Raw genomic sequence first — 14,616 nt, forward strand, 5'->3', positions numbered from 1 at the left:
TTCCAAGTGTTCTGTTTTCAACTGTCCTGCCAACAGTGTTTTTTCTATTATAGTCTCTATTAGTGTCTTGAGAAAAATACCTATCTTACCTTTTCCCTTTCCCACTCACTTCCTTGAGATTAACGAGCAGGTATAATAATCAAAGACAAGGCTTTACTTTGGGAAGACATTTCAATTCTAGTGGGATCAACCTAGCATACACTGAAAAATGTCAAATCGTGAGCCTCTACATGACTTAATCTTTAAATATATAAATGCTGAGAGGACTTAAGGGAGGAGTCCTGTAAGATGTGTGATTTTAATCTGACTTTGAAGATTAACACCTCAGAGAATATTTTATTAAGAAATCTAAAATGAAAAGCCATGTCAACTAACTACTTAAAAATAAATTTTCATCACAAATAATTCCTTCAAATTCTGGGAGTTTATCAAAACTACTGCAGTGATCTTGTTCTCTTAATAATGAAGTATCATTTAAACTTAGGTATCTAAATATCTATCTATGTTCTTGGTAATGACTTGCTTTCAATGTTAACAGAATGATTTCACAGTCTCATAAGAAATGTGTAAGTTAGCTTGGAATTACCCTCGGCGGCCATTAGCATGAGATTCCTGTTGCTGTTCGCATACTAATGCCGCACTGGTGCGCCCATGTTAACATGAAAGTTTATAGCAAGACTGATGATGCTCAGGTGAGAGCATCCCGGTTTCCATATGTTAACATTCCTCCTTAAGTTATAAGCTCATCCGTAATGCTGCACTACAGTTACGGTACATGAAACATTGAAAGAGTAGTTTGGTTTCACATGGAAACAGTTACCAAGACAAACCTTCTTGGAGGATGGAGTTCCAAGAATATTAAATCATAAGAAATTGTTTCAGCAGCTGGTTAAAGCTGAGTGTACATAACACAAGACATCTGGTTGTCTGTGCATTTTCAGTTCATTTAAAAAGTATAAACACATTAAAACACTGAAATGTCTGATATATTAACAACACTGTCTGCTTGCTCCCCAAGAGTATTTAAGTGGCTGGTCTAGTCATTGTACTCATGGCTTATTTACTAGCTAAAGGGATTTACTATTTCCATTCCCCTTAACTTCAAGATATTTTATCAACAAAGGAAAAAAATGTACTCATTTAGAAGATACTGCTGGTATTTGTAAGAACATAATGTAATAGAGGTGGTGCTAATTTAAAAATTAAATCCGGATCACATGAAGCATCCCATACTATGACAAGTAAATAGCTCATAACAAGTGTTCCCCCTTCCACATTTGTGTAACAGAGGCCTAACCACAGAGGCTTAAGCAAAATAAGGGTTTATTTTTTTCATGTAAGAAGAAATCCAAAGATAAGTGATCTAGGGTTTGTGTTATGTTCCATAACATCATCAATATCCCATGCTCCTGGGACACTATTATTTGCACATGGCGGTCGTCATCATATTTTTAAGACGGCCTAAGTGCTGCCTCCACATCCCAGGGAGGAAGAGGAGAAGGACGAAGAGCGAAAAGCTGAAGGTACATGCTCTACAAGCTCACGACTTCTGCTTACATGTAATTGGCCCAAACTGTCACGGGGCCACATTTAAGACACTTTCAGTTCCCAAGGTGCCTAAAAACTAGGCTGGGCACACTCTGGCCCCCCAAACAATAATGGAGATGTGTTAGAAAGGAAGGTGAAAGGAGGATTATCAGGCATGCTAAACACTATGCCTGTCACAGGAGTTCAGCGTGCATAGGACGCTTCCCCCATTACCCTCCCGGTCAGGGGACTGATCCTCCGGGGACCTCAGCCCTGCCTTCCAAACTGCACACCGCCAGGCCAGGTCACAGCTGGGCTCGGTGGCTCTCATTCCTAAAGCTGCATTACAAGTCTAGAGGCTGCACTTGTGCACAACAGAGGCCAGGAGCCCACTTTTTCACAAACACTGTCTTTCCTCTTTGGACTATCAGCAAAGAGCGCATTTCCAACGACATTCCCATGAAGACAGATTCTATGATGGTAAGCCTTAAAATCTACTTTTTTTATTTTAAAAATAATTTATGTGAAATGTGCATTCTCAGCAAGGATGTTATCATCTCCCCGTCCCTACCCAGAGCATAAAACTTAGTTCTTTGAGGTGAAAAACGTCACAGGTATTACAATGATTTGTGGCCCACAAGGAAGAGAGGCAATTAAAAAAAAAAAAACAAACATGTCTAAAAGGGCTCCTTGGAGAGACTATCCAAAGAAAGGTGGAGAGTAACTGCTTTAAAAAAACAAACATTTTGAATCATGCTGCAATTGCATTCAGTTGCCGTGACAGAAATCCAGTACAGTAAACAAGGGTCTATTTTTCTCACGCGAGAAGTCCATGGACGATGGGGGTGAGGAAGGGGGAGGGGACCAGAAGTGGATGATTCGGTCCAGCAGCTCAGTGGCATCACAGAATTTTCTGTGAGTCTCTTGGCTCACGGTGCCAAGGTGGCCGTGTAACTCAAAGGGCCATGTCCACATCCGGGACAGCAAGAAAGAGGGCTGTCCGGGACACAAAGACAGGCCTCCTCGTTGAGGCAGGTTCCCTTAAAGAGCTTTACTCGTCCTTTCATTGGAAAACTTCCCCTGACATCGCAGTGACCACATCTAGCTCCAAGAAAAGATGGGAGTGAAAATCCGGCCGGCCAAAAATGGCCGTAACTGAAACCAGGAAGTAAAAAAGAAGGGAAGAACAAAGAATGCGCAAACGACTAGCTGCATCTACCACATATGAATTAGTCTCAAACTGCTTTTCTCTTAAGCACTTGTTTACAGAGATCTATAAGATCTCTCATTGCAGAGATTAATCTAATTCTGTGCTTATCATATACTTAGTATTGTTAAGAGTTTGCTTATTATTATTCCCTCCAAACTCAAAATTCTTGTTTTGATGAAGGACAGTAAGTTCAAATATTATTAGGCAAGAATGATCAAAGAACTCCATGAATGAGTAACCCTTACAAGGCATACATAAAAGTACTAAACCAGGACCCACAAACTCCTCAACATGATCAATTACCACCTTCAACATACACAGAAGACAAAACAAACCCTGGCGTGGCCAGAACTTACAGGAGCGGAATATCAGTGATTAACTGCATCAAACAGCAGACTAATTCTTCCAAAAGATCTTCTGAGTCAGAATCTGGTAAGACACATAAAATGTTTGTTAACAAAGTATAAAACAGAATGGAGTTGTTTAAAAGTTCAGTTTTTATTCCTAATGAGAATAAGAATAGTAATTATCACATAAACTCAGATACTAATGTTGACCTCTGAATAAAATCCAAATCATGAGCAAGTTGGCATCTACTATGATTTTCATCTAGTAGAGAAATTTTGAATACCAGCCATTAATTATATAGTTTTTAATGCTTGAGTGTATCTTAAGACTTTTGTAGGCAAGTAGTTTTCAAATTTCTTATACTACACTATGTTCTTTCAAATGAAATCTTACACTAAAGTTAAATATCTAAGATACATTTAAAAAATCAACCTGCCTTCGCTGCTTTGTTTGAATCAGAAGTAGAGTACCTGTATTCCCTCCCCCCTAGAAATATCTGACCTTGATCTTCTTGACCGACCTCAGAGAACCTTTTCTGAACCTGTGGGAACTCCACAGATCACAGGCTGAAACTGTGTAAGAAGCCAAACACCTCTTTACAGACAAAAAGCCAAAGGCAAATGGATTTCCAAGTTATAGAACAAGTGTCAAAGGTAGGCTGCAAATTACCATCTCAATGGAAATGCTCCTGTGTCCCAAACTGCTCTTAGTGACTTCAGGCTTTGGACAATACTGACGCACTTACTCCATAAAATTATTTCTTCCCTCCATTGCTAGGACAGACACCTTATTTCTAGCCCCCCTCTCTTTCTATTCATTCCCAGTATCCACTTCCTCAGAATACCCTTCAACTATTGGTATGTTCCGTAGAGTTCCACCATTGGCTTTCTTTTCCTTTCTTCACACTCCCTATGATCTCTTTATCAATCATCCCTTATATGTTGGTAATACCTCAATCTACAGTTTTCCCTTGGAATCTCCTCTGAATTTCATATCTTTATATCCAAATGTCTGCTGGCTATCTCCACCAAGATGCATCACCAGTACTCAAAGCTCAACATGTTCAAAACTGAACTCAACTGTCTCAACACTTCAAATCCACTTAATTGTTCTTTAGTCTCCTTTCTGGTGACTGTACCAGTTAACCCAAACCTCAAACATGGACCACTCTCTCTCTTACTCATCTCGAGGTCCTCTCAAGTATAGTCACCTCTGTTATTTCTTCTTTTCTTCGTTCCCCGTCATGCCTTCATTCATTATTTCATGATCTCAGTTCAGTTAAACAAGTTTACTAAATGAACACTCACTCTTGAACTTCTTTAAACCTTCCTACTAATATTCCTTCTAAGTTTACTCCCCTCTAATCCAAACTCCAGATTGTTACCAGAGGGACCTAACTAAATTCCATCCTTTCAGTCTCCTGGCTTGGATCTTTTCGATTGCTTTAAGCATAATCAGAAATTGCTTTTCTGATTACTACTATGTATCAGAAAAAACTCCAAGCTCCAAAGTGCAGCATGCCAGACCCTTCAAGATACAAGCCCTACATCCCTTTCTACTTTTATCTCCCACCATAATTCCCATCACAATTTATATTCCAACAATACCAACTTACCTGCCTCCTCAGTAACATTCTCTCTGCCTGGAATGTCTTCCAACAATAAAAACCTAATTTTTTTTAAAAAAGCCATCTGAACCATCCCAGGTCTTCATTTCCTACATAAAACCCAACTCTCTTGCCTCTCCTTGAACAAAAATAACCATCTAAACTATGTCTATGCCTTGTGCATATCTTGCACTGCATATTTTCATTACATTATATCATAATTTCTCTCTACATGCAATCAAGTCCCTATTGGACTTTGTATTTGTCAAGGATGATGACTGACTAAGAACTTGGCATGTGATGAACTGAACCCAGCTGTCTAAGTAAAAATCTAGTTATTTCCAAAGCATCAAAGCACTTGGAGTCTCCAAAAAAGTTTAGCAATTCTTTTTCCTAAACCACAATAACCTGGTAGTCAGAAATTAGAAGAAATCCCTTCCTGTCTTGCCATAAATAGAAGTGGCAGAGTAACCCTCTGCGGGGTGAGTGCCAAACTTGAAGAGAACATTAAATCACACCAATCAAGGCTTAGAAGAATACACAGCAAGAATCAAGTTCAATAACCACATTAAATCTCACTCTAAAAGGTAGGTATATTAGCTCAATGAGTGAAGAAAGTAAAACAAGGAAGTAAGTAACATTTGTCTCTAAGGCTACACAATAAGAAGTAGATCTAACTAAACTCCTTCACATTGTCAAAGCTACATAACCCATGTGAGTTAACAACCTATTCCAACAAGTGATTTGCTAGCATATAATACAAACTCAATACATGCTTGTTAAACCATCATTCTTTCACTCATCCCACAGCCTGTAGTGACCCAGACCCAGAAAGAACATTGAAAATCATTCATTAATTCTTTAAAGAACATTTCAGACCAAATGAGTTAACCAATTTCATAACACACCCCTGTTCAGCCAACCAGCCAGCAGTGTTTTAATTAAAGAAGGTGAAGGAATAAGCGCTCAGGACCCACAGATGGTGCCTGATTGTTTATTTTCCTTCCAGGGGTGAAAACACGTTGAATTTTTAAATCTTAAAATAGCAACAAGAGGACTCCTGGTCAAGATGGAGGTATAGGTAGACACACATCACCTCCTCGGGTAACCACACAGAGAAATATAACTGTATCTCAAAACAAATTAACAACCAGAACGGTCAGAAAATCAAGCTGTATGAAGTCCAACAACCAAAGATTTAAAGAAGCCACATTCATCCAGATGGGTAGGCAGGGTGGAGTAGCAGAGACGTGGTATGGCTCAGAGAGGTGGCAGTGGAATGGGCATCCCACATCCACATGTGGTGGATAAAAATTGGGAGGGATACCCTAGGAGCAAGTGATCCCAGCCCTGGGCCAGACTGCACAGCCCAGGGTTCCAGCATTGGGAAAATGGATCCCCATAACTTCAGGCTTTGAAAACCAGTGGGGGTTGCGGCAGTGGAAGAAGCTGCTGGATTTTCAGGGGAATCTGTTTAAAGGGCCCATGCAGACTTAGAACATATGCAAACCCACTCACTCTGGGATTCACCAGCAGGGCAACAGCTTGAAGGGCACCAAACATGGGAAGTGGGTGAAGTGACTGGAAATGGGGCAAGTGGAGGCAGGCTTCCAGCAGCCAGGCAGCAGAATTGCCCCCTCTCCTAACCCTCCCCCACAACAGAGCCACAAAGCAGTGAAGTGGGTTGCCGTATCCTAGCGAGTACCTAAGGCTCTGCCCCACACAATTTACAGCTGCCTTTTCTAAGACAGTGAGTCGAAGCTGCTCTACCTAATACACAGAAACAAACACAGAGAGGCCGCCAAATTAAGGAGACAAAGAAATATGGCCCAAATGCAAGAACAGAACAAAACCCCAGAAAAAGAACTATGAAATGAAGATAAGCAACCTGTCAGATGCAGAGTTCAAAACGGTGGTGATCAGGATGCTCAAAGATCTCATAGAGTATAGCAAAAACATAAGGGAAGAAATGAAGGTTACACTAAGTAAAACAAAGAAAAATCTATAAGGAACCAACAGAGGAAATGATGAAGCCGAGAATCAAATTAAAAATTTGGAACACAAGGAAGAGAAAAGCACTCAATCAGAACAGCAGGAAGAAAGAAGAACTAAAAAAATCTAGGATAGGCTTAGGAATGTCTGAGACAACTTTAAACGCACTGACATCCGAATCATAGGGGTGCCAGAAGAAGAAGAGGAAGAGCAAGAAACTGAAAACTTATATGAAAAAATAATCGAAGAAAACTTCCCTAATTTGGTTAAGGAAAGAGACATACAAGTCCAGGAAGCACAGAGTCCCAAACTAGTCAGACCTAAAGAGGAACACACCAAGACACATCATAATTAAAATGTTGAAGGTTATACAGAGAAAATCTGAAAAGCAACAAGAGAAAAGCAGAGAGTCATCTACAAAAGTGTTCCCATAAGACTGGCAGCTGATTTCTCAAAAGAAACTTTGCAGGCTAGAAGGGACTGGCAAGATAGTATCCAAAGTGATGAAAAGCGTGGCCCTACAATCTAGATCACTCTATCCAGCAAAGCTATCATTTAGAATGGAAGGGCTGATAAAGTGTTCCCCAAACAACATTAAGCTAAAGGAGCTCATCATCACCAAGCCATTATTATATGAAATGTGTAAGAGGCTTATTTAGGAAAAAGGAGATCAACTCTGAACATTAAAAAGGCAACAAATTCAAAACTATCAACAACTGAATCTAAACAAACAAACAAACAAACAACACACTAAGCAAACAACCAGAACAGGAACAGAATCACAGAAATGGAGATCACATGGAGAGTTATCAGTGGGGGAAGGGGGTGGGGGAGAACAGGGGAAATAGGAGAATAGGGATTAAGAAGCATAATTGGTAGGCACAAAACAGACAGGGGGAGGTTAAGAACAGTATAGGAAATGGGGCGCTAATGAAGTTATATGCATGATCCATGGACATGAACAAAGGGAGGGGGTTGCTGGAGGGAAGGAGGTACTGGGTAGAGGGGGACAAAGGGCAAAAAAATTTGGACAACTGTAATAGCATGACCAATCAAATTTTTTTTTTTTTTAAAAAAAGGTGACAAGAATTCCCTCTTCTTTTTTATATGCCACCCAAATCATGATCTTGGCCAAGTTTACAGTGGAGTCAATTAAGGAGTATATTCACAACTTTCAATTTAACATAATAATGAAAATGATAAAAAAATATTTCATACAAGTAAAATGTAACATATCAAGGTCAAAGCTCTGGCAAAATAAAAGATAAGAATAAATAATTTCTAGCTGAAATCTCTGATAACTTCCATTTACTTTAAAAAAACCCACAAATCCTACAGAATACCATATGCTTGTTTCTGGGCTAATCTGTAAGAAAACTGCATATCAAGCAAAGAGTGACAAGATTTGGCAGCTTATCAGTCTTGACATTAAGCAAGTCACTCATACTACATTATTTTCCAAGCAGTATTTGTATCATTCAGCTTTCATAAGATAAATACCTTTCTTAGTTCTAAAAACCAAGTAAATATAAAGTCATCTGCCAAAAATTATAGTTACACACTCATGCATTTCTCACAAGAAAGATGATATTAAAAGTCCTTGAAATTTGAATGACACAGTAAATTGAGGTTCTTTGAACATAGGACTTTGTAGAAATTTAGTGTGTTTGCTGTATCGTGAAGTTTACAACCCAGTTTTATCTAAAAAATTTTAAATTGACTCTACAACTCCAGTCAAATACTTCAGTATTTTAAATCCTAGCTTCTGCAGATAATATTAATAGCGAACACCTCCTGAGAACTCTGCCCTTGGAGACGCACTGTGGTACTTCATCCTCTTTATCCCACGTTAACCCTGACAATAACTATTCAGAAGTAGGTATGATTACCATCATTTTACAGATGAAGAATCAATGTCCAGAGAGATTAGTTTACTTACAGTAAGGGGCAGAGCCTGGATTTGAACCCAAATCCAGATTCCCAAAGGAAGAAAAAGAAAAACCTAATGAACTATTTTTAAAAACCTGTTTCTATACAAAGTTGGGGAAAAATCCAGTCAACCAACCCATGTTTCACTGAAGACCCTAAATACAAACCCCTAATAAGTAGTACTATGAGCTACATTAGAGGAGATATCTGAAATACCACATATTAGTGAATACATTGCAGTGACACATTATATATTCACTATCCAATTTAGAAGTAATTTCAAGCAATGAATAAATATAAACTATTATGAATAACAAGTTCACTGACATCTGACATCCCACCCCTATTCCTAGGGTTCTCTCACTGATCTCCTTGGGCATCACCGGAGGAAGAAGAAAAGAGAGACCAGATGGTATCTGTGGTCCCTTACAGCTCTAATAATCTATACCTGAAGCCAAACTTCGGTTCCTATTCTTTCTGTTAAGCACCCATTTAAGCACCACATGCTAAGATACCATGCTCTCTCTCGTTCTAGCCTTAGAGAGAGGACCAGAGAAAAGCAGAAAGAATATCATAATCAAATGTCTTCCATCAGAGTGGGTGGTAGGGGGTAGAGAGGGAGAAAAGATTTTTAAAAAATGCTCACTTGAAGAGGGGGAGACATAGCACTGATGGAAAACAAAGTAGCCAGAAAAAAGAAACATACGGGTCACTTAAATCAGGTTATATGTAGTTATTAAAAGAAATAATAACAGACAGCTAATCTTTGTTGTTTTCTTTACATTAAAAAAGCCAAGATGTCAGTTTTTCAGTGCTGCCCAATACCACACTGCGCCAAACACAAGTACTAAAAACTCAATCAACGAATAACAGAGATATACTCCAACAAGTTAATAGCATGCCCGAAAAATTTAGAGCAAAATGACTTTTTTTAAAATGGAAGACATATAGCTCAGGTACACTTGCTAAAAATATATTCAGAAATCCATAGTGGAATCTTTTACTGTCAGTTTTAATTGTGTAGCTGATACTGGAATTACTAGTCTATATTTAAAATCATATTTGAACTTCTAATTAGCAAATTCAAATATGCCTCTACACATTAATCATAAGTTAGGAAAAGCAAATGGATTCCCTCTTTTCTAAAAATAATATTGATCTACATGTTAATGCATTACAATATTTATAAGCCTGTGTCCACACCATTCCAATAAAATCTGCAATAATTCTGGTTGTCTGCTTTACTTGTGGTCGAACGGAAATGTTTGTAATTATCCTCAAGGATAATACAGTCTACCACATTTCATTATAAAAAGGGCCTACTAGTAAAGCTTAATTGATTTTATTGCACTGATAATATAAAAGAAAGAAAAGGAGAGAAGAGCGAGATCACTGATTATATGACCAAAGAACAACTCAGGAGGTCCTAGAAGCACATTTATTTTTCTGCAAAGGCAGACTGCAAGTCTTATATGTTAAATATTTTAAAGGAATAAATCCAAGCTTTCTTTTTTCTAAGTCACATTTTTCAGATATTGGGGTGTTTTTTTTTCTGCATTACTTATCTGTAACTAGTGAAATTAAACTGCTAAGTTTTATATTAAGACAAAAATAAACAAAACAGAAACCACTCGCCCACCCTCCACACAATTTCAGGGTTACCTCCTGAGCCACAGCCTCCCAGGCCACCTGGTCACGGGCAAAATCTCCGCGGCTGCCAAGGAGATTCACCTCCATCACCGTTAGTACAATGAAGACACCATGAGCTTTGAAACTTCAGAGTTTCAAAAAGGTTTTAAGCCAGAGGGGAATGGAAAGAAAATCGGTTGTGTTTTGGAGAGGAATGACCATGGATCCTTAATCATTTCCCACAATTTCCTATCTCATACAATTTTTTCCTTCTGTTTTGATCCCTCCTAAATTTTTCAACTGTTCGGGATTCCTTAGCTCTCCATTTGCCTGCCAGAGGGAGGCAAATGCTGATGGAAGCTTTGCACACATGGGTACAGTCTATCAAAGGCTGGGTCATGCTGGAGCATTCCAAGCTATTTTACTGAGGGACAACCAAATGTCAATATCTAAGTCTCTTCCTTGTTTTTGTTTTAGTAATTAATTTATCAATTACAGTTGAAATACAATATTTTACTAGTTTCAGGTGTATAACCCAGAGATTGGACATTATATAACTTACTAAGTGGTCACCCCAATAAGTCAAGTACTCATCTGCCACCACACACAGTTGTTATATTACAGACAATATTCCTTACGCTGTATTTTACATCCCTGTGACTATTCTGTAACTACCAATTTGTACTGGGTTGGCCGAACAGTCCGTTACATTTTTTCCGTACATGGCTCTAGTAGTGCTTAGTTGTCTTTAACATCAGTCAAAACAGTTTTGTTAGACTGCATTGTGACAGCTGTCACATCAGTGTGCATTTAAAAGAAAACATCAAAATTGGTGAACTTTTGTGCAGCCATTTTAATATTGAAGATGGAAGAAAATACACAACATTTTTGGCATAGTATGCTTTATTATTTCAAGGGAGGTAAAAACAATTAAAATGCAAAAAAAAAAAAGATTTGTGCAGTATATGGAGAAGGTGTTGTGACTGATCAAACGTTTCAAAAGTGGTTTGCAAAGTTTCTTGGTACTACTGACATTTTTGACCAAATAATCCTTTGCTGTGGGGCTGTCTTATGCATTGGAAGATGTTTAGCAAAACCCCTGGCCTCTACCCACTAGAAGGCAATAGCGGGAGAGAACCGACATTCTCAAAATATCCAAATCAATAAAGTTATTGATGAAATGAAAAATGTATCCTTTATTTTATGGAAAAAATATAACAGATGTTTTGGCCACTACTTCCTAATCCCTTCACCTTTTTCACCCCTTCCCCCAGCCCCCTCCCATCTTTCACCCAGTCCCCCAATACCCCTCCCCTCTGGCAACTACCAGTTCTTTCTCTGTGTCTATGAGTCTGTCTCAATTTTGTTTGTTTACTTGGTTCTTTAGAGTATACCTATCAGTGAAACTATATGGTATTTGCCTTTCTCTGACTAACTTATTTCACTGATCATAAAACCCTCTAGGTCCATCCATGCTGTCATAAATGCTAAGATTTCATTCTTTTCTATGGCCAAGTAATATTCCATCATATATGTATGTACCACAACTTTTTTTATCCATTCATTTATTGATGGACACTTGGGTTGCCTCCACAGCTTGGCTATTGTAAATAATGCTGCAATGAACATAAGCGTGCATATATTCCTTCAAATTAGTGTTTTGGGTTTCTGAATAGATATTTCTCCAAAGAGGACAAGAGATATATGAAGAGATGCTCAATGTCACTAACCGTCAGAGAAATGCAAATTAAAACCACAATGAGGTATCACCTCATACCCATCAGATTGGCCATCATCAACAAATCTTCGTTTTTGATTCATTTTCTCCAGAAGAGTACCCACTAATCTCCTGGGGGGAAAGGGAGCGGGGTGGGTAAAACGGGCCAGGAGTCTAGAAGCCAAGGCAAGACATTCAACTCTTCGTTCGTAGCCTTTGTGCTAAGCCTGTTTCTTAGCACGCCACGCCCTCCTCTGTGCCTGAGCTGAGCGCTCATGCTGCCAAGCGGTCTACAGAGGCAGATTCTAGTATGGAGCTGCGGAGGGGGGTCTCATGACTGTGCATGGCAGAGCAGAGGACCCAGGCGTCTAACTGCTCCTTTCACTGGGTCCTCTTGGTTGTCTGCTTTTGGACACACCGCTACTTCCAATGCCTAAGCATTTCCAGAGTTCTGAGGAAAGAACTGGCTTTTTTTCCTGGCATTTAGCTTTCCACTTTCACTGATCAGTTAAGTTCATCATTATTCCATTTTCCAGCTTGCAAAATGTTGTTAACATAGTATCCCCCTTTAACCTAATAATAAATTCAAAACTTTTATTAGTCCCTTACTGAATATTTTATTGGGGTTTCAGGAGAAAGTAAAGATAAACAAGTATGTCGAACCCACTACACTTGAGAGCAAGCCCCAGAGAATAAGGAATTTTTTAAAATAAATTTATATTGAACTATTTTACACCAAGCAACTATAGTTAAGCAAGCCTTTGACCTGGACTTGACAAGTCCCTAGTCTCACTTCTCCACGCAGAGCTGTGCTAGCCGGTCCCCACGCTTCCCAGGCCCACGTGCCTCGCTCTGTGCAGCTCTCGCAGGGTGCCTTGCCCGCCTCCCCCTCAGCGCCCACACAGCCACCCACAGGGGGCACAGGCGCCCCGCTCTTGCACAGCAAGCCCATTCCCCCTCCCTGTGCTCCTGGGCCAAGTGCCTCCTCTTTGGACCTTCCTTTCAGCTTATTTCTCCCTCTTTAATCACTTCTATCTTCACTCAATCTCCACAGGCTTCTTCTCTCATTAAAAAAATTAAAAAATATTTGTAAAGAAGCTATAATTGCCTTTTACTGGCAGTATGGTGGCACTGTTACTCCAAAGGGGCCTCCCGTACAAAACAACTAGCTCTTGGCTAAAATATCCTTTTTAGTGCGTTGATGGGCTTCCAGAAAGTAAAGGAAATCTCCAAGGACCCCAGCGCCACAATCAAAAAGCAGCACAAGCGAACAAACCGTGGCTTGCACCCAGAAAAAAAGCACTGAGCAGTAAGCAGACTCCAAAGGAAGGGGGACCCGGAGGAAGAACGCCAACAGGAAGCCAGTGACAGGAGAAAGGCTGTCAGCCAGCGGCACAGAGACGCTCAACCTGGGGTGCCCATCACGCCAAGAACTGCTGAGCGAGGATGAAGAGGACTCATCCCTCATCTGGGGCCTCATATTAAGATGAAACAAACACTCACACTCAACGGCATCGAATATATAAGGAAACAAACCACCATAGGTGTTTGCAGGGACCAACAACAGGTTTAGACCCCCTAAGGACTAAACATATTGTACAGGGTAGGGCAAAACTACATTTACAGTTATAAGTACACAAAACAGTTAATTCTTATATTATTACTTATTAATCATTGTATTATTTTCCATATGAACAGCTCTAAACCTACTTTTGCCCAACCCTGTCCTTATAAGATACAAAATGTGAAATAAATACCAGTTATTACCTTGGCAAGAAGGGAGCATAATCCCAAGAGAGAGGAAAGGAAAACGCCCACTGAAGGCAAAAGGAAAGTGGTAACAATTCTGTGGCACTTCCTAACTTTCCCTAGGGCGAGCTTTGTCCCCACTGACTATTCTCAAAGACAGGGAATCCCGGAGAGAGCTTTCTTTGCATAATGATACAAATTCCCTCTAGCAAACGCTCCACTACCACATAATACATAGCCTATGGGAAAATGTTCAAATAGGAAATTCTCACAAATTTCAACTATAAACTGAGAGCTTAATGAGAGTCACATTATCTTCATATAGGTGGCTCCCCTGAATATGCCAACAGTATTCGTTTTATTGCAGCAGTAGTATAATGAATTGGATAAAGCGGAAAAAATTCAGTATGCTGTAATCACTCAACATTCTTAAAACGCCTCAGGTGACTTTGCTCAGTTGTTTGAATACGGTTCTCTACTTCTGTCATTCAACCTTCAAACGACCTGTACTATTGCACACTATCTATCCCTAAGTAGTTCGGCACACATTTTCCCATTCAACAGAATCTGTGCAGTCATTTAGTTGCATCTCACTTTTGTAACTTGTAAAAAGACATTGGCGGAAAATATAAAAAATACTTACACTACGTGATAAGAAGTCTCTAACAACATTTAAGGCTAGGATGAAAATAATTACATATGTCAAAAAGAGCAAGCCTTTAACCTTAAAAAGATATTCACTGGGCGTAAGCTGGTGGACCAGCAGGAAGCTCAGTTGTAAATAAAAAGAATAAAATTAAAAGACCATGTGTAAACTCCTGAATTGCTAACTGTATAAAAGACCGTGTGTCAGCACACAGACAGAATCACCAACCATCAGGCCTCACCAATGGCTCTTTCGGTGGGACA

At 39.4% G+C, this 14,616-nt stretch overlaps 1 protein-coding gene across 3 annotated transcripts in view; it reads right to left on the bottom strand.

Annotated features, from left to right (window-relative positions):
• Positions 1-14,616, bottom strand: part of DYM (dymeclin) — a 278,143-nt gene that overhangs the window by 217,180 nt on the left and 46,347 nt on the right. For all 3 annotated transcript variants that reach the window (XM_054583619.1, XM_054583621.1, XM_054583620.1), the window contains exon 6: positions 3,094-3,166. In XM_054583619.1, coding sequence (XP_054439594.1) covers positions 3,094-3,166 — 73 coding nt within the window. The remainder of the gene's footprint in view (positions 1-3,093; positions 3,167-14,616) is intronic.

The sequence above is a fragment of the Pteronotus mesoamericanus genome, unplaced genomic scaffold, assembly GCF_021234165.1.
Source record: "Pteronotus mesoamericanus isolate MK-2021 breed Mesoamerican mustached bat unplaced genomic scaffold, CSHL_Meso_final contig_74, whole genome shotgun sequence".
NCBI classification, from domain to species: Eukaryota; Metazoa; Chordata; class Mammalia; order Chiroptera; family Mormoopidae; genus Pteronotus; species Pteronotus mesoamericanus.